Here is a 22,118-nt window from a genome sequence, read left to right on the forward strand (position 1 = left end):
GGAAAGTCATCCTGTCACCTCTACCATCACCACATTTTGTGATCATCCTGCACGCTTTCAAGTGCTCCCAAGATCTGGAAAAACAAAGATATTCACCAGAGAGAATCTGGATGGCTGTAAAATAGCTTACATGGACTATTACAGAGAAAATAGTTTTTCATCCAAGGGTTCTGAGATACAAACATCACACCAGAAAAATAAAGCTCTGGTAGCCTACATAATATATGGAAAAAGCATCAAGCTTGCAGGATTGTTCTCTTTTAGTGACTACAAACAGAATTGGAGAACAAAGAGCATTCTAGCAGCTGTTTGCTTTGCTTTCCTGGCACTTCTGCATTTCAAGTTTAAAGGAAAAAAAAAAAGAAAAAAACAAACCAAACGAGTAAACTTGATAAACCAAAAGGTTAAAAGAGCCATTTTTATTGCAGGATGCCTTGAATGTACCTCCCCTGCTCATGAAATCTCTCAACGTTTCCACTACAGTAAATGCATTAAGAGTGAAATTTGTACCATGTATTTACTCTTCCAGCAGAAAGCTGTGAAGTGCAGCACAAAGTACTGGAGGTGGAAATGCAGATGAATTTTTACTGGCCTATCTTACCTTTTTTCACTCTAGCCACTATTCTCCCTCTTCTATGCCGTGTTTTCCAAACACTGAATTCCTTCAACAACACTTCCAGATCTGTTTTTCCTGTGCCATAGTGAGTTACAATTGCAGTGGAAAGTTTCTACAGATCATCACAAGCTTGCAACCATAGCATTTTCCTAAGGGATATAGTTTGAAATTACATTTTTATGATTAATAATATAATAATATATTAGAGTTTATATATTAACAAATTATGTATATTATTATATGTGCCCACACAACTTAAAAATATTGTATGTTCTTTGACTTTAAAAGTGAAATGTTTACTATGGAAGGCAACATTTTTGTGATTTTTCTGTTCAACAAAGAAAAAAGAAAATACTTTAGCAATATAGGCAGATCCAAGACAGAGTACTCAGTAAGAATGCAAGAAAAAAGTGCCCTCCAAGAGGCAGATGAACATAAGGCATTTTCTGTGTTGGACACAAGTAGAAAGGAGAAACCCTTTCCAAAGCACTTGAGAAAAGTACTAGTGATGAATTAAAATGTAAAGTAAACCCTGAATTTTTCAACATTCCATATTGAATGTAAGACTACACATTTGAAACAATTTAAGCAGTATTTAATATATAGTATTCTAGTGTAGAGGCCTAACTCTTGTGTGTTGTGCGTGCACTTTATATATGTGTGTATATGCCTGTAAAAAGAGGGGTATGTTTTATTAGATGAGTATAGTTGGAAAAAATACATAATCCCCTTGTCAGACTAATTAAGAAGTTACCCCTCTCTTGAAACCTTTTCTCTCACATCACCATGATCATGGTTACAAGACTATTTACTTACAAATTGTAAAAAATCTCCCTTGGTGAACTTAAAAATTGCATCTCCAGCCTTCAACTGCAGTACTTCAGTCACTTAAAACAGACAGCAGAAATATGAAATTTGTGTAGTTTCATACTTCATCTTGAAAGCTATAAAAACTCTTGTTTGTTCTCCTTAGTCCTAACAGACACAAGCATCCAGTTGCATGTCAAGCAGCAGCCCTGGATAACGAAACAAGCTCTGACATTGGAGCAAGAGAGAGGCAGCAGCGTTGGGGTTTTGGTGCTGCAGGATAAACTCTGAGGTCCACAGGGAAATCTAAATGGTGTATTTTTCTGTTTACCTTCAGGTGACAATGTCCAAATGCTGCAACACATCACTGAACGTCTGTTACAAAACCTCCTGTCACGAGGAATAAAAATGGATGGATGAATAATGGTCAGGCTGGACCTTCTGCCTCCTGCCAGCAGGATTGAGCAGAGATTTAAAAAACAGCTTGTAAGCAATATGCAGCCAATCTAGACCTATATAATCAGACCTAGAATCATCAACATTACACAGACATCACCTTATCACTGAATAGAGATACGGGAGTTGCTGGTGTTTCTCAAAGGACCTGGCTTCATCGACTGAAGTCAGTGAAAGCATTACTTGTTTCACAATCCGTTTTTCCAACTAAATGCACTGACAGCACTGAATAGGCTATTTTTTCCTTTTTAAAAACTTGCATTCTGATTTAATTGAAGAAATATGATTAAGTCTACCCTTCTCCATGTAGAAAAAGAATGTTTCACAATAGGATACACTGTAAAATATTTTGAATGTTTTCTTCCTGTAAGGCACTACCATTTATGAACGGGATTTTTGTTTTGATCCAAATGAGTAACAAAAAGCAAATACATCTTAACAGATGAAGGAACAGGATTTCCCTTTTTTATTTTCATTCACTGCCACCTCTTTCTGCATCTTCCTGCAAGATCAACATTTCATTATTCCATCAACTGCAAAGCAAGGACAATTCAAACATGTGCAAACAGAGATTAACACGCTGGGTATAGTGGGTCACCCATCCCGAAAGGCAGAGCTTTACCTGCATTGTCCATATTTGTCTCCAGGGTATAAGAAGTGTGGCTTCAAGGGGAGGGAAGGGAGGGAGTAAGGGAGGAATGCCCAGCATCAGATGCCAGTTTCCTGAAGAGAAGTCACCTTTCATGATAAAGTCATCTGCAAAAGCTGTGTAGTCAAGAAACCTTTCATTTGTCTCTTATGTAATATACTCCACATCAGCAATCATTTCTATCCAAATGGATATATCAAATCAAATGTTGTGGCAGCAGAACTGCTCTCTGATGAAGCACCCTGATAATTTTAAAAAAGACAAGAGGCATCTATGTAAAGCATCTGGTGCTACCACGATTCTTTCAGTGCTTCTTCCAGAAGGAAGACTCCCCTGAAAATTATTTCATTCATTTTTTTTAAACTGAACTTTGTGCAACCCTTTCAGGTTACTTTGAAGCAAAATGTTGAATCAATCCACATTTTAAAATGCCTCAGAAAGAAGAAAAATCCCAGCAGTAAATCCACCTAATTAAGTGGGGGTGTAACTAGCCCATAGCTATTATCGCTTCTCAGCTTAATATTTTTAAACACACTGTATGTGGAGCAGGCAGTAAGCTCTCCTCATTATTTCTCAAATGAAGCTGAGTAGATCTAACCCAAATTATGGCAAGATAAATCAGACAACTTAAGTGATGAAAATTGTACTTTTCCCTCTGCTTTAGGGACACTTCTGGCTCATCTGTCCTCTGATCAAGGTGAGCCTGATAAAGCTGAAAATTACACTGTGTGACTGGATTGTATGAGATTATCTTTCCCCTGAGAAGTGATTTATTTTAGTAACTATTAATGAATAAGAAACTTTCTGCTCCAACACACTGCTCTTCTTATGTAGGCATGGTTCCTTATCGCTTTGAGTGAGAGATCACATAAAAGAAATGGAGAATCTGAGTGGCTACATCTTCTTCATGGTTCAAAGACAATTTTGTGTTTTAAGATAGACCTTCGGGGACCACCAGTTCCATAAAAAGTGAAAATTAATGTCATCAGTTTGTGGGTTTAACTGCAAAAGTCACTGGCATATCTTCTACTTTTTGAGTGTGAGGAAAGTCCAGTTTTGGTTTTGAGGGATCTTGCTTTGTAGAATTTGGGGCTTCTCGACCTTCAGCCAATTCCAGGAGACGTTGCATGTTAAGTCTGAAAATAAGGCGAGGATCTGGTCCAGAAAGAGATGGGCAATTGCAGCTCTCTCTTATTTTAAGAGCCTGTGAACACATAGGAAAACAAATCAAGCTCATTCAAATAGGAAAAACAAGAAAGCTTTCTGTCAGTGACTTTGGCTTTCCAGTCAGGTTTGCATTTGCACATTAGTTAGTGTGATAATGAGCCTGAATTGTTACTGAACAACTTCTCAACAGAAACCAAGAACTGCTACAAAATGTAGCAATATGGTAAAACAATGGGAAAAATGAAGAGTGAAATTATTTTCTCACACTGTGATCTCCAAGGATGGATACTCTAAAGGTACAACATAATTAGACAGGAAGTTCTCCCATGTTTTGTGTGGTATTTGTCCACATCAGTACCTTTTAATTTACATTCACATGTAAATGAAACTTTCTGTAGCCCTTTCAGGCTACTTTGAAAAAAAATGTTGAATCAATCCATATTCCAAAATGCCTCAGAAAGAAGAAAATTCCCAGCAGGAAATCCACTTAATTAAGTGGGGGTGTATCCAGCCCACAGGCTATTACTGCATCTCAGCTTCATATTATTATATTTATATTTACATTCAAATGTAAATGAAAATGACTGCATCAAGAAAAAAAGGGCTCTGAATAATTTACTTCCTCAGATATGTTCTATTATTGAAGTAACTATACTTAGATGTCTGGCTCAAAAAAGGAGGGAAAATCTCCAATAACATAATGGACTTTTAACTGTTTGGCACAGAGATCCAGCTGGTTCATCACTATAGTTAAAGTGCAGTTACACAAGTGATCTTATCTCCAAGAAGCATTTGGATGCACAGCTTCCAAGTGTTATGAGAAAATAATGTCTCCTGAATGTAACGATTTCTCTGGATAAAAAGATGAGCAGTAAGAGACCAAACTTTAAGTTAGTCCTGCTCACTGAGTAAGTGCCACTGCTTCCATTTTACAGATCAGAAAGTAGGGGCACAAAGGAGCCAGGGAATCTCCCAGAGAACCAAAATTCATTAGAACAAGCACATTCCCCCCAGAACATCCTGTCTTGTTGGCAATCCAAAAAAAGGTATGACAGTGGATGAATCTCGTGTCTCAAAGGCACTGTGGAGAAATTGATATCAACCTGGACAAAGTCAGCTGTTTTAAAGGATGCTTAAGTTGTGTTCACTGTCACAGAGCTCAACATACCTTAAATGCACCACACAAACTGGCAGCTCCTTGTGTGTTTGGCACACAAGAAACTGATGCTTTGCAAGCAGCTGTGCACAGAACTACTGGTATCCATGATCCTCCTACAACTCGTTTAAACTAATTAAGAAAAGTAGATCCTTTGTATCATATAGCAAAATATTACATGTAGAACTTTAGAGGGTTCTACATCACTGAGAACTACTTTTTCGAGATCTGCAAAATGAAACACCAAGACCAAAACAAGTCTGATGGTTACCATTAATCAATGGTCACCGTGGTATGGTCACTTTTGTTCAATATTATCTGTCTTGGCCTCAACTAACAGCATAAACCACAGGCAGATTTACATCCAGCTCTGTTTTTAATCCTTTCATGGGAAGACCAGTTGAAACGTACATTTTATTCCATTTTATTCTCAACCATGGATTCTTCAAAAGCAATGGCCAGACCTGTCCTGAGTTGTAGCCAGGTGCCTCCTGGCCAGTACTTGGGACTGTCAGCAGAAAACACACATTGATTAATTTGTTCTAGATGGATTCATGAGGAGGAAGAAAATAACACAGTTTTCAAAGCAGTCCTAGCATTGCACTACAGACAGAGCAGAAATTTTTCTAACCTGCTTTATATCCACCAGCTTTGTCTGAAACAGCAAATCAAATATTCTAGTACAGCTCTGCATAAGTATTTGCCCATCATTCTGAAACACTTTGATATTCTTCCACAGGAGGCACTGGAAACATCTTACTACAGCAGATTTCAAAATAGAAGAGCAGAGCTTCTGAACTGATTTTTCTTTGTATAAGGAGGTTCCAAAACATATTCCTTCCCTAACTTTACTACAGTGAACTGATAGGGTTTGCTGTAAATGGCTAGAAACAAATAGAATTTAAAATTAACAAATGGTTTTGGAAAAAGACACACTCCAAAAATGTAGCAAGAGTTTCTCCAGTTGTTTCTTGCTGAAATGTAAAATTCAAATCACTGGATACAAAAGTCTGGATTAGGCATGCAAATATTGTTCCTGTCTAAGTCTTAAAAAATATGAGTAAAGCTTTCACAGCTTGTTTTTCTACAGCATGATCGTCCATGTAGTCACCAAATGTAAATGTACTGCTGAACACTCTTCTGCCTCAGTGACCTGTTAATTTCTAAACTGACATTTATGACAAACCAAGACTTTTCTTTTGTTCTCTTCTAGAACATAAGCTGCTGCAAGACTGCATTAATGTCAAGTAGTGTTATTCAAGGCAAATGGGAATATAAAGATTTAGGCTGTATCCTGGAAAAGGCAACATAATCCTCTTTTAAACTAATTTAGCAATTTTGTATCTCTGGGTTTTCCTGGCAATACAGTGCCTGACCTATTTCCATGGTTTCCCTCACCTAAAGTCCCAACAGCAAAGATAAAAACCAGTACTTCAGGTGGACATTTTTACCCTGTGGAGGTCTGAGTTCTTGCTAGATATAAAGCTGTGCAAGGGGGTAGAAGGCAGCTATTCAACACCATCACCTCACACGCCACAGAAAAAACTGCAGATATGGAAAGAAAAGCCATGTTAACTTGTCACCTCCCTACTCAGGACAGCTGCAGCTACACATTGCAGTGAGAGCAGCCCACCTGCCTTATTGGTTCAGGAGATCCCAAATAAAACATCCCAACTCCTGCTTGTAAGTAACAAAGGTGAAGCTGTTTTTCTTATCAATACAATCATAGTCCTTTCCTGCAATATTTGGGAGCAGGGAAGGCAGAAGAATTAGGGAAGTCTCCCTTATCCTATCACCTTCTTGTAAAGGCTACCAGCTTCTGTACAAATACAGAAATAAGTGATTTTTAGCTCCCAGTGTTAATCCTTAACACTGTCACAGACACCAGGCTACCTGCTGGGTCTCAAGCCCTTACAGTCTTAATGAAGTAGCAGTAAAAAGATGATTAAAGGAATTGATAGACTTTCCTGGATAGAGAAGAAAAGCAGCTTATATATGATGTTAATACTTCCAATCTTCCACTGATGTTGGCATAGAAAAGAAAAACTGTGACAAAATATTTAATAACTTTATGGGGAGGATGGAAATGCAGGTCAGTGGTTTTATTCTTGTTTCCACATTGATAGGACTTAATTAACATATTCTAGTACTAGAATTATCTGAAGTAATGTTCACATCATAAGCAAAGGGCAAATTTACCAACTCACCTTTGAAAAGGAAGCAAAATAACTGTACCTCCCATACCAAAAGGCAGCAGACTGAGGAAAAGCATTAGCTACACAAAAATTTATAAAAATAATAAGCAGCCAATGTGGATTTGACAAGAATAGGTGTTGCCAAAGTAAATGAATTAACTTTTTTTGACAAGTTAACTCACCTAGTGAACAAGACAAGCAGTGCAGTTGATATATCTAAACTTATTATTAGTCTCTAAATGATCTCACCTTGGCATTTCCACAAGAAAGTGGGAACAGGAGTTATAGTGAATCAAAAATGGAATCTGAACCAACATGATGCTAAAACAGCAAATGTCACATCAAGATGAATTTTTGCATCACAGGCAAGGCTTAGTAGATAGCCTTCTGCTTTATTCAGTTTAGCTGAGGCTTCCACTGAGTACAGAGCTGCATTTGAACAGCACACCAGGAAACAGACACTGTAGCAAGTCAGAGAACATGAAAATAAAACATTGAGATGAACTAGAAGATCCTGTAGCTTCTCTTTGGCACTACATTCCCACAGTCTCTCTCTCCAGAACAATGATCATCTTCTCCCCTACTACAAAATTATTTTAAGATTTCTCTTTCTGAGAATGAAATGCATCTCTCCATCCCCCATGTAGGAATTCTAAGAGATTTCAGTTTCCTATTTAAGAATATACCCTGTTTTCCTGGTTTACAATCCAAACATTTCCCTGTCTGAGAGGAAAATACTTTCAAAACACAGTAAATCTTCTACATTTGCTTTATTTCATTTCCAGGACAGCACCATTTGGTAACTGCTTATAGCTCTCTTGTTCACTGATTGCTCAGCGTGGCTGTAGCTTCCAACTTGCTCAGAAAATCAGATGCAAGATCTAAAACACTCATTTGATTTACTCCCAATCTTTTAATTACTTGAAAGGGTATAGTCCCCTAAAGTGTGTAAAGTGTGATAGTCCAACTTTAATTTACATTTCCTGACACTGTTCAGTCATCTCATTGAGATGTGACATTTCATTACGTGAAGAAAAATTCTCACTTTATGTGACTGCATCTTATTGTGAACCTGCTTCAAAGTCTGTAGAGAAACATTCATGTGGCCTGAGAAGTCCAAAAGCTTGTCCCTATTTGTCCCATCTATAGCAGCTGGTCTAATGAGTGATGTTGTATTGTCCTGAAAACCATTTCAGCTCCAAAACCAGCAGCACATGAAACCAATGCTCACGATGGATCTGGCAGAGAGTCTTAAGAAGTACCAGTTTCTTCACAGAGAGATACTAGAGACAAAAAGGCCTTTTTTGATAATCTAACTTCTCTCCCTGGGCTCTGAGTATCTAATGGCAATTAATATATGGTTAACATCCTCTTCTAAAACGTTCAAAGTATGTGAACAACGAAACAAAAAGGGGCTGATATTGAGCAACAATAAAACCCTGGGATTCCTGAAATGCAGCCCGAAGGCAGCAGCTCCCACAAGAAGGGGAGTCAATGCCTCAGACAAGAAGCCTCTGACAGCACCTCTACACACTTTCTTTCATCTTTATTCCGCTTTTGTAGTGCCAACCTCACTTATCTTGTGAACTTGCTACAAACAGGATTTCTCATTTGACGCCAAAGAATGTTTAAGGTAAAAGGCAAATGAAAACATCTTCCCCCTCAATTATCTTTTGGAAGATCTTCCTGGCCTCCAGGGCTCTTGGAAGTGAGAGTAGCTATAAAAAGATGAGGTTTGCTCCACCTGCTAAACTACGAGAGATGAGACAGAAATAACAGTTCTACACAGTTGCTCAGTTATTTAACTTATTTGCTCAGGCCTGGGGTAGAACATAAGAAGTGATTTATTTCATTACCTCTTTATAAGGCAGTCAACAACTGTATGAAAAGAAACAATCCCAAACCCTTTATGTTCAATCTAGCCAAAACTGAGGCTCCACAACAAGATTCATTTTCTATTCAGCTGCTCTAATGTGTTAGAAAATCCATCAAAAACATTCTCCCAGCCTGCTTTTGCAAACTATAGACTTTGTGTATATTAATTTAAAATATCCAGTCTAGCCACTCTCCAGCCTCCTACCCCTAATGCTGACTTTGATTTATGCCATCATTTAGAATATTTACTGTATTCATTCTCATCAAAGGATTCATGAAACTCTTTTTCTCTCCTTTGAAGTCAGCAAACACCTCAACATTTTAGTGCTCCCTCTGCCAATAAATCTTCAAGTGTCTTTACAGTTTGGAACTGAGAATGACTTAAAGTGACAGAGAGTTTTATAAAAAAAAAAAGAAGAAGAAATTACTAGTTGGTTCTAAAAAAGAGTATTTCCAAACACAGTTTAGCTTGCTGAAAAACAGTGTCACAGTAAAGTGCTTTAACACTCTCTTTTATTTTTTATTTGCTACAAAAGCAAAAGAAGTCAAGACAATTTAGGGATCCAACTAAAAAACTACCTTTCCAAAATGGCAAAAAGATAGAAGGAGTGGGTGAGACCTGTAGCACTGTCACATCTATACCAAAAGGCCATTCAAAAGCAAAAATATTCCACTTTGATGAGAAATCAGAAAAACAAAACCAAACCACAACTTACAATATAATTACATTTTACCTGTGCTATCTTACTTTTTTCTCATTTAATAAAACCTTTAAGGTTGAAAGCTTTGCAATGGAGAATTTATGTAAAGATAAAGATAAGCATGGTGCTATCAGAGTAAATTGCGAATCAATACCAAAGCAGCTAATTAATTCATTAATATCAACCTACTTCTGGCAACTGTTGTAAGAGGAAGAGACCCTTCCCTGAGCCCTGCTCACCTCTGGGATGAGGCGGTCCAAGTGCTCAGCTCTGTTTTCATGGGAAGGGTGTGTGGAGAGCCACTCAGGCAGCTTGGGCTGCCCCTCGATGGCTTCTGCCAATTCCATCTGCTGCCAAAAGACGCTGCTGGCTCTGACATCCATGCAAGCCTGAAAGCAGAAGGGAAATGGAAACACCACTGTGTGTTTAAAGTAATAAATACACAATCTAATGAAGATTGAATTACAAAAGACATCTTAAATTTTAAGTTTCTGAAGTCTGCTTAGATGGTCCTCCTGCCTGACAGGAAAAAGCTGTTCCAAAATATCTAAAAGCAATAAAAAACTCATGCAGACAGACACTGGATCTATTCCTTTTAACATCTGTGTGACTCCACTGATCTTAAAAAATTTACACCTGAATTAATAAAATTCAGGAGGAAGAAAAGGTTTACAATTTCTGGCATATACTTGCTCTTCTTTATAAAAAAGCTCAGCTGCGAATTTGAAGTTATATTTACTAGAACAAATTGACCATCTCCATAGATTTAGGCAAATTTACAGGAAAAAGCTGAGAGTCAAAAATACAAGGTGATAATAATTCTTACTTATGTATACTTAAAAATTTACTGGAAATGCTTTTCTGTTAAGTGATTACATGGCCTTTCATGGGTGAACTGTGGAATCCATGACACATTAAAACAGTAATTCTGCAGAATTTCTGACTCTCTTCAAGAAGTATATCTTTAACCATAGAAAGTCATAGAACAGTAATTTTTAGAATTGCTTTTGTGTATCACCACAGACTTCTCTATTTTTACATTTAAGTGAAGGAGAAAAATAAATAAGATTTCTTACACTGACTTTCATTTGCTAAGAAAAAAAAAGAGACAAGCAGTCAGAAGATAAGAAAATTACTTCTTCCCATTCCCCATCCCGGGAATAGATGTGGTGCCTTATCCTTTGAATTTATTTAATAAAATTATTATTATGAAAAGGTTATCTGCACAAGCAGAGAAATGCTCATGTCACTTCACTTATTTCTTTCTGGTACAGCCCTACTTTTTCAGTATTAGAAAGCACTGAGCACAAACACAGCAATTACATTTTTCTCAAGGATTGTGTTATTCCTTTAGACAATTTCATATTACAAATGCAGTTTTAATCCCAGAATGAAAATTAATTTTAAAAACCCTTCCTTGAAGAAACATTAATAATTATTAAAAGGAAATTTTGCTTATGAAATATTAACACTAGATGGTGCTGCTCTCACCGGTATCTGACAACTGGGTCTACTGCACTTAACCAGGAATCAGAGTCAGTTCAGTTTCCTCAATATACAATTAAATTCCTGAGGGGGAAAAAAGAAAGGAACTGAAAAAATAAATGATGAAAAAAATGCTGAGTAGCTTCTGACTCAATTTTTGTCTTGCTTTACGCTGCATTGTTGTTATGGCTGTATTTAGCTTAAATCTTTAAATCTTTACAGTAATTAAATCCTACTTACAGAAGATCACTATTTAGCATTCTCCTTTTTATAAATACATGGGGGTTTCTTCTAATAGCAATAAACTACACAAACAGTAGACTGTGCAGGTAATGCACTTTACACACTTCAATGTTATTACACACAATCAGCCAGAATGACTCTGTCTTTCCCTAAAAACTATTTTATTTCCCACCACTTCATAAATCTACATATCTTCAAAAATTTACAGTTTACCTCCATATGAAGTATGAAACTCCCTCTGATTGTAACAGAAGCTGAAAAAAGTCTGGTACTTATTTTTTTGCTAATTTTATTTTTATTGCTAATAAAACCAATCAGCTGTAGTTACCTTTGCTGCAAACTGAAGTCCCACTTTATCAGCTTCAGCCTCCAGGGTTCTGCTGTAGGGTCTATCAAACATGAACTGCAAAGAAGCACATCAAAGCTCTGTTTCTTGGTTTGGAATGTGTACAAATACAGAGACTTGTAGCTGTCTTTTAACCTTCTCATAAGTAGTGGGGTTTATCTATCATGCTCACATTGCAAGTGATCAGTATTAATTTTCTTAATGTAATCTTTAATTCCATTATATGTAACTCATTGATCCTGTATTCAGTTGACATTAATTCAAATTAGACATATTTTCACAGACCTTCTCAGCAGCCAATCTCATTTTGCAGCAACTGAAAGCTCAATATCAACTTTACCTCAGAATTTTTACACATCACTCTTTTATTGACATCAAGATTTTTGTTGCAGCAACTGCATGTAAAAAATTCCATTGGTTCCCTAAACTTTTATGATGCCTTTAAGCCTGGTATCATCTATTTCATATGGCAAACTGCCCACGATAAGGAATGTAGCCATAAGTATTTTCATGCAGAAATTACTCCTTTGCCATGATTATCCCTAATACAAGCTGCAAATTGCCCTTCAGAAATCAAACCAGAAGACATAAAGCTAAACCAAACTCCTCTCCCATTTTTTAGAGCATTAACACACACTAAGAGACAGCGGTGGTTTTCTCAAATGTAATTCATGTACATTTGGGCAGCCTTGCCCTAGTCTGTCATGTTACAGTAAATGCAAATCAGGACTTGTTTAAACAGCCTGCTCCTGTAGAGATAAGGAACCTGTCACAACATCCTGGTTTAGTCATCCATTAGGAAATATGAACTGAAGAATGGCAATGTGCAAGGTTAGAGAAGAGAGAAAGGTTTATCAGCTCAAAAAGGTTTTATCAGCTCTTTATCTGGCTATAGAAATATGTCCTCCTTAAAAGTTTCAGGGAAAAAAACCACCAAAAACCAAACAACAAACCATAAAAGAGTTTGAAATGAAGAGCACCAAAGAAGTGGTACAATCCCTTGAATATATAAAGATTATTAGAAAGATAACTGTAACTTTTTTCTTCTTTCCAAAGAAGTAGTGTTAAGTTTTTTTTTAATAGGGCAAAAATAGAAGCCAACCAAAACTGATCCTCTAACAGTTTTTTAAAGCCAAACATGCTGGTTTATTTAAAAGTAAGCAGAGATGAGGTCACTTTCAAAATTCTTAGTTTCCATACAGACCTTAAACATTGCAATTATAAATATGTTTTTTAAACCTCTGATGATAAAGTAATTCCTTGAAGTGGAATACATATTTTTATTGCCTTGAAAAGTGTTCCAGGTCTGTTGGTATACATATATTCACTAAGCAGCAAAGAAACTCCTGGATATTAGTCTGTCATATATTCCTGAAGCACCATTTCTCAGTTAGCCAGATAAACAATTTGATTAATTATTAAACATTTTTTAGACATGGAAATGAAACTGGTAACATACAAGAGTCCTGAGGCATTTAACATACAGTGGTATTCATCTGCTACTGAAAAATGAAATGGTTTACAAAAATCTTTTGTGAATGTGCTAAAATGAAAAATTAGAACTTCAAACACTGACTTAAAATCATTGTCAGAAATTAGTCATGAAAAAAGAAGACGGATTTGATTTTCCAAATCAATTACCAGAGACTGTGTATGCTAAAGAAAAGTGAGTTCCACGTATATGTTGACTACCGAAAATCACCAGTTTTCACCTGAAAGACAAATCTTATGGTGTGAGGTGGACAAGAAAGGAGTATGAAGTACTGCATCCATGCATGCTGGTGTGTGGGACGTGAGTAAAACTCAGAGTCATGCTTCGTGTTATTCCAAGAATAACTCCTAGGCTTTAGTTCCCGTATAAAATAACTGCTGCTCTATAACAAAGCCAATATGCTTCAGTCCAGAAGTACATGTTTAAAGAACAACCCCAAATAAGTGTTGTAAGAAAAGTTAACAATTTATTAAGGAAAGAAAATCCATTGGGTTTGGGGGAAAAGGCAAACTGGAGCTCACATAACCAAAGGCCTACAAAAAATCACTGGGAAACACTTAAGAGTCAATAATAAAAAATACGCAATAGTCAGCAGGTCAAAAAGTCAAGCCTCTAAGGACATAAGAGAAAAACAAATATTGAAACAGAAGCAAGTACCACAACGTAGCTTAAATAACCCTTTCACAGAATGGGATGCTAAAGCTTTAAAAAGCAAAATACAGCTATGGAAGAAGAGGAAGAGAAACATCCTGAGAAAATGTGCAGAACGATTCACTTTCACATAAGCACAACAGGCAAATTTTGAATGGAGGAAACAGACACTGCACTCCTGGGTGACTAAAAAACCTGAATTTTCTATTCAGCTTCTTTTGTCTATGGGACGAAAGCTTTGCAAGTATTAATCACATCGACATTACTGAAGTTTGATCAGCCTTTTAAACCAGGACAGTATCCCAGAGATGATGTTTCCTTTGCACAGGACTAGGAGCTTAAACCCCGATTCCCTTTCCAATCTAAAGCACAACTCCAATCCATGATGCCAAAATACCCATTCTCTGTGGAGAGGAAAAGAGATGCTGACAGGGAGTTGAATCTTGCTGTCTAAATTATGAGCAGTCTCAGGATTCATTCACACTTTGTTTTTGCCAAATTCAGCTCTTCAAAATGCTGGCTAGCATTCATCAATGTATTGGTTTCTTAGCTACTTGTGCAAATATCCAAGCTCTTTAGAGATAATTTATGTTCAGAATCCACACATCTACCCATTAGCATAAGAACTACCAAAACAGATTGGTTATGTTTAATTTCATGTTTTTGAGGAACTCGGGGAAATCTCAGGAAAAGCATCGAGTCAAAGAAACCAAAGAGCTCTTTCACTTTAATTCAGATTCCAGGAGGAAAGGGCCTCCCCTTTTCCTCCACCAATAAGACAAGTGGGTCACAGCAAGTGAAAGTGGAAAAAAACAAACTGTTTATTATCACACAAACAAAACAGGGTAGAACAGGATTTAAAAAAACCCAACAAACCTCAAAATACAACAAATTCCCAGAGAGGGAACAGACACAGGGGCTCGGACCAGCCGGGGCCACCCCCACAGGCTCCCCAGACCGGCGAGGAGGGAAGCGAGGCAGTGAGGCAAAGGGAAGGGAAGGGCAAAAAGAACAAGAAAAACCAACAGAACCTTTTTCCAGCTAGCCAGAACACAAAAGAAACCCAAAGAGCAGCACAGCGCTCCCGGTGCACTCCCTGCCGAGCCCCTGGAGCCCTTGGGCTGAGCCGTTCAGCGGCCCCGTCCCCGGGTCCACCTTAAAGGCACGGCGTCCTTGGGCACTGAGCAGATGGTTAAGGAATAAAGTGGCTTCGTAACATCACCCCAGGACACTCAGGAAAAGCATCAAGTCAAAGAAACCAAAGAGCTCTTTCATTTTAATTCAGATTCCAGTTTTATGATCTAAGCAAATTTCTATTTAAAAAACTTTTTAAAAAAATAAATGGATCAGTAACTGTCCAGAGACTAAATTAAACTGCTGAAGGAAAGTGGGACCAGAAAGCCTCTGAATTTCACTTTGCTGAAGTATTTTCTGGCTGAAAAGGTTATTTTAGTAACTTGTACTATAGCATGCTTTATATAAAGTGTGTTTAGATTCTCAATTTTTTTTAATCTCGGAAACCATTCTTACCACTAACAATATAGTTTAAAAATTCCATATATTTTATTTGGTTTAGGAACAATTTAACAACTATTTAAAATAAAAACATGGCATTTTACCATCTACAACTTTAAAGGGCAAGTTACCTTTCTAAAAGACAATCATCTGTCTTAACTGGCAAGCAGGTTCCTGGAGCCTGTGCAACTAAATCCAGTCATTTAGGGAAACCTAAAATTCTTCAACATGACAAATGAAAATCAGCATCAACTAAAGCAGAATCAGATTTATAAAAACATATCTCATTCCATAACAGACTCAAATATTAATTTTTGCTTACATTTCTCCTCTTGCCTTTTCCCCCAAACCTACTATTTAGTATAGCAAAAGATTTAAAATGTCTTTCCAAGGAACTCAGGAAGGACAATACAAAATGTCAGTCAGTCTTACCTCCTGCAACTTGCTCTGAATCCATTGGCCAACAACTGCCAAACTATCACGAGGACAGATGGCCCAAATCATAGTGAGAAAGATGAGTGAGAGAAAATCCAGTAAGTGAACCAGGCTGGCTTTCTCTGCCTGCAAACAGAAATTGCCCGTTTTCATTCCTTACTGTCTGACATTTCTTCAGAATATAACAGAATTTGGAAACACTTTAAAAATCACTGATTGTTTTTTTTCTCCTATGCAGCCACAGGAACAGGGCATGCACAACTTCCCCTGCTTGTACCAAAAAAAAATAAAATCCACTAGGATGTAAGGTACTTTCAGGCCAGAATTCACATAAGCTGCATAAATACAGCTGGAACAAATACATTCTGCCTATCAGCTTCTCTGAGAGATTCAAAGCTTGAGGTAGGATGGTGACAACATGCAGAAAAAAGTTCTTTAGTAAAAAAAACACCTCAATGTGAATGAAAAAATCTATAAAAATACCTTCTTTACATTAATTTGAAAAGAGATAAGACATCACTGAGACAGGATCACTAATAGCATAAGGGGACAGTACAGGTAATATATTTATCTTTTATTTCCTGCTGCTTTCCTTTAAATTCAGAATCTAAGAGATTGCTCTGTTTTCCAGAGCTCTATTTGACATCGCAACAAATTGATCAGAGCATTTACGAGCAGCATCATGCAATACTTCTCTTTCTGCCAGTCAGGTAACACAGATTCCATACAAACAAGATAAGCTCTTTTTTATTATCAGAAATATTTTTTAGAAGTTTAAAGAGTTGCTTGGCTCAACCGAGCCCAAGAAACCATGATGTGAACTGTTGCTCACCCAAAATCATACAAGAACCAAGCTCCAGGTATTATTAAATTTTGACACTCTAAAACTGTGTGCTACAATAGTAACAGTATGATGTATTTTAAGATACTTTTTTGAAGTGTATCCACTCCTGCAGGTAACAATTACAGGAGTAACAGAGTTGCTGAGTACCTCCAGTTCTTTATGCCTGCGCTGTAAAAGAGGGATCTGCAGACCAAGTTCTAAATGACTCTTGAAAGTGAGCCATAATCCACCTGTACAGCTGTGAAAAAAATCCCTGGCAGCCGTTGTGTTAACAGGGACTACCACAGGTCTTCTGACAGTTATTAAGTGCTACACGAATAATAAGGATCTACTGTAGCAGACTACTCATTTCAAACTCAATTTTGCATTAATTAGATAGAGTCACACTGAAAGCTTGGTTGGTAATGATAGGGAAAATCATAATTAGAGTAATTAGAATTAATAATTTAAGAATATTAGACAGCTTTCTTTAAAGACTTACTGCATGTTCCAGCACAGCGTGAGCTATTTCATGTCCTAAAATAAACGACAGCTGATGAATATCAGAAACTGCATCCAGCAACCCAGTAAAAACAAACACTTGACCATTCTGTAAACGAAGAGAATAAAAATTAAGTGGGAGACACATCAAGTGCTGTTTCAATATTATTAATTTTTTGCGTGGTGTACAACTTACTGGAAGCACAAAAGCATTTACAGCTGGTTCATCCACCACGTGGATAACCCACTTGAGAGCTGAGACTTGGGGGACGTCCTTGTTACTTTCAGACAAATGCCCAACAATTGTCTCCACAACCTGGTAGCCTGCATCTGTCTCAGGTAACATTTGACTTTTAAATAGCTCCATCCACTGAAAAAAAAAATTCATTGGTTGTAATTTTTAAGGTGGACAAATTTATACAAAACATGTAATTTGAAAATATCCTTGTACCTTTTCTGTTTTTATCTCGTGTCTCTGACAGACAGGAAATGGATACACTTGGATATGGTTTATCAAGTTTCACTTTACAACAGGAAGTCACAGAACTCAAAATTACAGGGACTAGTTCAATGGACAAGAAACAGTTAGGAATGTTTGCTCCATGCAAGTCATGTGCTTTTTAATTTTTATGTGCCCCAAATGGAAAGGGAATTCTTAAAAAGGATGGGGACAAGAGAAAAGCGTAACAGATGGGGGCGGCTCTGCAGGGTTCTGGGCATGAAGTTCAAAACTCATCAAGGACACTACAAGGCTTGTTTGCCCATCTCATTAATAAGACTATCTCGAAAGCAACAGTTTTTGAGTACTTTCAATTTTTTGTCTAAAATCTTACCATATCATATTCCATCTCTGACAGTTCCTTAAAATGCTCTTTGCCAAACACCATGAGTCGAGTGCGCCCAGTGATGGGTGTCTCCTCCAAGTGGGTAAAATAAAACATGACAAATACAACTCCTAAGCTGCTGACACCCAGCAGGATCTTCCATTTGTTTTTTCTTGCACTTTCTTTAAAGAGCTCCCGTTTATCAGGAGGAAGTGCCTTCCACCATTTTCTTATGCTCCTGTAAGATACAAACAGCGTTAACTTAGGACATAGTTAAAAAGGAATTTGTTACTGTCTGTCCTTGCTCTATGCTCTATTACAGTCTCATCTCATGTAGGAGCTTATGGGAGGTTATCCTGTAATTGGCTTCCACTCCACTCCATTTCTTCGCTCCCACAGGAGAAGAAGGAATGCCCCTTAGTGTCTTGGTTCATCTCCCTCTACCACATGTAAATGAGAAAGAAAAGAGCAAAAGATACATCTAACACCTCTGATAATGGAAAAAAACACCTCTTGTTGAGCAAACTGTCAGCCAAACAACACTACAAACACACCTGCCATCCTCCCCCCACTCACACTTTGCATGATGGGTCTTGCACTGAGAGGAAAGTAACACAGTATTTTACCTGCCAAGAATGATGGCAAATAATTTCTGAGCTGGCTTCACAATAATCCAGAAAAGAGGAACTGGTGCAGCCTGAAGTGATGGTGATGTGTGAAAAGACCTGATGATCTGAATGTTCCAAGCAGGAAAGTGATGTGGGAGTTGCCCTACAGAACTGATCTGGACGGATGGGATTGTCTTCCCCAGCGGCTGAGAAGACTGAGAACAAAACCTTCCTGAACTATGGTGTGCATTCCTGTACACTTCTGCATTTGGGACATCCAAAAGACATCTCAGTCCTTTACCAGCGAAGTTTCTATAGGAGTCAGGGTTTCCAGTCAAAAAACACTTCCTAGCATATCCACTCAAATCCAACCTTTGGCATCCAGCTCTGTCGACCTGAGTTCGGCACCATCCTGTGTAAGACCTAGAGAGATTCTTGCACTTCCCCTGCTTGCACAGAGAAGCCAAATGAGAGAAAACACAGTTCCTGCCTGGCAGCTTCAGACCACAGATGATACTCATAACTTCTTTGGTTGGTTACCCTGAAACAAAGGAAAAAAAGAATAGCAGACTGGTATTAAGAAGCCCACCCAAACAGGAAACTGCATCGTTATTTCATTTTCCCCAAACAGATACTGTGTATTTGTTTGCCAACAGCTGTGTTGCACAAAAAAAGGTCGCAGTCACAACTGCATCCGGTTACAGTTTTAAGACATCAATCTGCTTCCGACTGTGAAAGACATCAGTATCTTGCATCACTGAGAATAAAAAGGTTTGATTTATTTTTTTTCCTTTCACTTTTATTACCACCAGACCAGCGTGACTGCAGGTGTCCCTTGTGGGCCATCACCTTTCCACGCCGGGCTTCTGCCCACCGGTGCCATTCCTATACATGAGGAAAACCAGGATCTGTGAGCACGTTGCTCGTACTTTGCTCCCAGCCTAGAAACAAAACGCAGCGAAACCAAGTGTACGCCAGCCGGGAGCCTCTGGCTCACTGACATGGAAATGCCTTGGCACGGACAAGACCCGGGCCCTCCCACCCGCGGGGCCCCGCCGCTGTCATTTTCACCCTCTGGCTCCGATCGCGGCCTCTGCTTCCCCTCCACCCCCACCACCCTCAGGGAGAACCGCGATTATCGTGACATGGGCTGATGTGAGGAGCCGGGGGTGGGGAATGAAGGAGACGAGTCACTCTGGTGCGTCCGCCCGGCTAATGGCGGGCGGGGAGGAGGGGGACAGCTCTGGCCGCCTCACAGCTGCACCTCCTAGAGACCGGGAACGACCTCCTCCACCGGGCTCCCCTACTCACCACCGCGGGAGGCGGCGGCGGAGGGGCCGGACCGCGGAGCCGGTGTCGATACGCAGCCGGGGCGGAGAACGGGAGGCGGGACGGGCGAGGCGCCGCTGCAGCGGCTGCCGGGACCCCGCGTCCCTTCCCTCAGGCGGGGCCGCCGCCGTTCCCGCCGCCGCCGCCACCGCTGCTCCCCTCAGGCGGCGCCCGCCATTTTGTGGCAGCGCGGGGAGCAGGGGCGCCCCTCATCAGGCGCAGAGCCCGTTCCCCTGAGTGCCTTACGCTGGCTTTGACCGCGGTGTTTCCGTGTCATCTGGTTGCAAAATGTGGAATATGTCAGGATTATTTTAAGTCAGGGTGTACTTTGATGTAAGATCTTTGTACGCTTTCAAGCCTAAATCAGTGGAACAGGCAGCAGCCAGCTTTCCCTAGTCAAGGACATCCGGGAACTAAGACGCTTTAAGGAAGTAGCAAATCAAGGCGTTTATGTGTATCCGTGAGCACGTTGCTAACTCGGCTGAATACTCAAAAGTTTGTGTACCCAATAGCTGAACTATGATAATTATAATAATAAAAATCATGTCTACGGCTCAAAAAGACTCTGTCCAGGTGAAGACCCATCCCCTGAACATGTGTAGAAGTCAGCTGGGGCTATGTAACTTTTATGGAAGTTAGTAATCAATCATCAATTAGTAATCAATCAATCATAATAGAGGGGCTGTGCTTGGAAAGTTACTAACTCTGAATTCCTGTGTGTAAATAATCGTGGGAAAAGTCTGGTGGTCCGCCTTGAGTTGTGGATTCTGAGCACTGGTGCTTGCGCAGGTCTGAAATAAAAAATACCTCCAGTGTGCAATTATGGCCTTGTTGCACACCAGTTAACAATCCCATTTTGTGGGCAACAACCTCATGGCTGAGAGTGGCCCTGAGTCCTGGCAGTTCAGAGGTTCCAGACCTTAAAGCTCCTTCACAGAATGGGTGAGGTTGGAAGGGACTGCTGGAGCGTATCCAGTCCAAGCTCTCCCCTCAAAGTGGGTCCCAAGAGCCCTTAGGAAAATGTCCGGAGCTTTCAGAGTTCCCGCGTGCTATGCCTTGTCTTGTTTGCTGTTCTAGAGAAAAAGTCCTATGAGGAGTGGCTGAGGGAGCTGAGGCGTGCTCAGCCTGAAGAAGAGGAGGCTCAGCTGAGACTGTCTCACTTTTGCAACTCCCTGAAAGCAGTTTGAAGCCAGGTGAAGCCAGTCTTTCTCCCAAGTAACAAGTGTCAGGACAAGAGAAAATGACCTCAAGTTGTGCCAGAGGAGGTTCAGGTTGGACATCAAGAAGAATTTCTTGCCAGAAAGGGTTGTTAAACCTTGGAAGGGGCTGCCCATGGAGGTGGTGGGGGTCACCATCCCTGAGGTGTTCAAGGAACAACTGAACATGGCACTCAGTGCTCTGGTCTGGTTGACAAGGTAAGGATTGGTCACAGGTTGGACTCGATGATCTCAGAGGTCTTTTCCAACCTAATTGATTCTGTGATTTTTTAGGGACCTGAAATGTTGAAGTGGTTCCTGCCACCAAAGGGCTGGTGACACTCCCGGGCAGGGAGCAGTCAGCTCTTCTGCCATGATAGGAGCAGAGGTGATGTTTTTCCCAAGAAAACAGCAAGCTGCTAACCTAATGTATAGCTCTTGTCTTACTCTTCTGGCTGACAAGTGTATCTTGAGTGATGTGATGTGATGTGAAAAACAGGTTATTTGCTGAGGGAGGGTGAGGCTGGGATGTGTGGTAATGACAGGGCAGCCCAGACTGCACATAAGCCCTGGTGCTTTGAATGTAAACAGAGGCCCTGTTGTTGTGGAAGGTAAAGAAACACAAATCTTTGCCTTCCAGAGCCACATCCTCTGTGTATCAGCAGAGTCAAGTATTGTGCCGTGTTTGTTCAGGTACTCCTTAGTTCACCTCCTTTTATTGCCAGAGCCCTCTTCTGTGACAGTTCTTAAGCACTGATGTTCATTGACAAGGGAAATATGTAGTGACCAGTTCTTGCAGTCCAGGCCCAAAAGGAACTTTATTTAGTGTTAATCTTATAATTTCCTCTGACACAATTCCTTTAAGACCTGCCCAGGGTCCATTATCATAAGAAGCACAAAATCTGTCAGTCAGTAACATTGCATTAATTTTTGTGACTGCTCCAGTCACAAAACCAGTTGAGCTGTAGCAGCAGCAAAGCACTTTGTGTAACCCAAGGTGTGTGTGTGTCCCAGGTGTCAGGAAATGAAGAATGGAGATGAAAGCTCT

General features: G+C 39.4%; 1 protein-coding gene across 4 annotated transcripts; it reads right to left on the reverse strand.

Annotated features, from left to right (window-relative positions):
- Nucleotides 1-2,314: 2,314 nt before the first annotated feature.
- On the reverse strand, nucleotides 2,315-20,268 carry OMA1 (OMA1 zinc metallopeptidase). 4 transcript variants are annotated; one of them, XR_007205438.1, is made up of 10 exons: nucleotides 19,857-20,103; nucleotides 18,564-19,086; nucleotides 17,947-18,175; nucleotides 17,310-17,483; nucleotides 17,115-17,222; nucleotides 15,787-15,915; nucleotides 11,679-11,753; nucleotides 9,862-10,011; nucleotides 7,296-7,507; nucleotides 3,647-3,732 (listed from the first exon to the last, which is right to left on the reverse strand). XR_007205438.1 is itself a non-coding variant. In XM_048313221.1 (9 exons), the coding sequence occupies exons 2-9, from the start codon at nucleotides 19,064-19,066 to the stop codon at nucleotides 3,514-3,516; spliced, it is 1,587 nt and encodes a 528-aa protein (XP_048169178.1). In that variant the 5' UTR covers nucleotides 19,067-19,086; nucleotides 20,121-20,268; the 3' UTR covers nucleotides 2,315-3,513. The 4 variants fall into 4 exon arrangements, 3 of the variants coding, with proteins under 3 accessions (XP_048169178.1, XP_048169175.1, XP_048169176.1); XM_048313221.1 differs by lacking the exons at nucleotides 7,296-7,507; nucleotides 19,857-20,103 and adding an exon at nucleotides 20,121-20,268 and having other exon boundaries at nucleotides 2,315-3,732; XM_048313218.1 differs by lacking the exon at nucleotides 7,296-7,507 and having other exon boundaries at nucleotides 2,315-3,732; nucleotides 19,857-20,100.
- Between the last annotated feature and the right edge of the window lie 1,850 nt (nucleotides 20,269-22,118).

This window comes from Corvus hawaiiensis, chromosome 9 (assembly GCF_020740725.1).
Source record: "Corvus hawaiiensis isolate bCorHaw1 chromosome 9, bCorHaw1.pri.cur, whole genome shotgun sequence".
Lineage (NCBI taxonomy): Eukaryota > Metazoa > Chordata > Aves > Passeriformes > Corvidae > Corvus > Corvus hawaiiensis.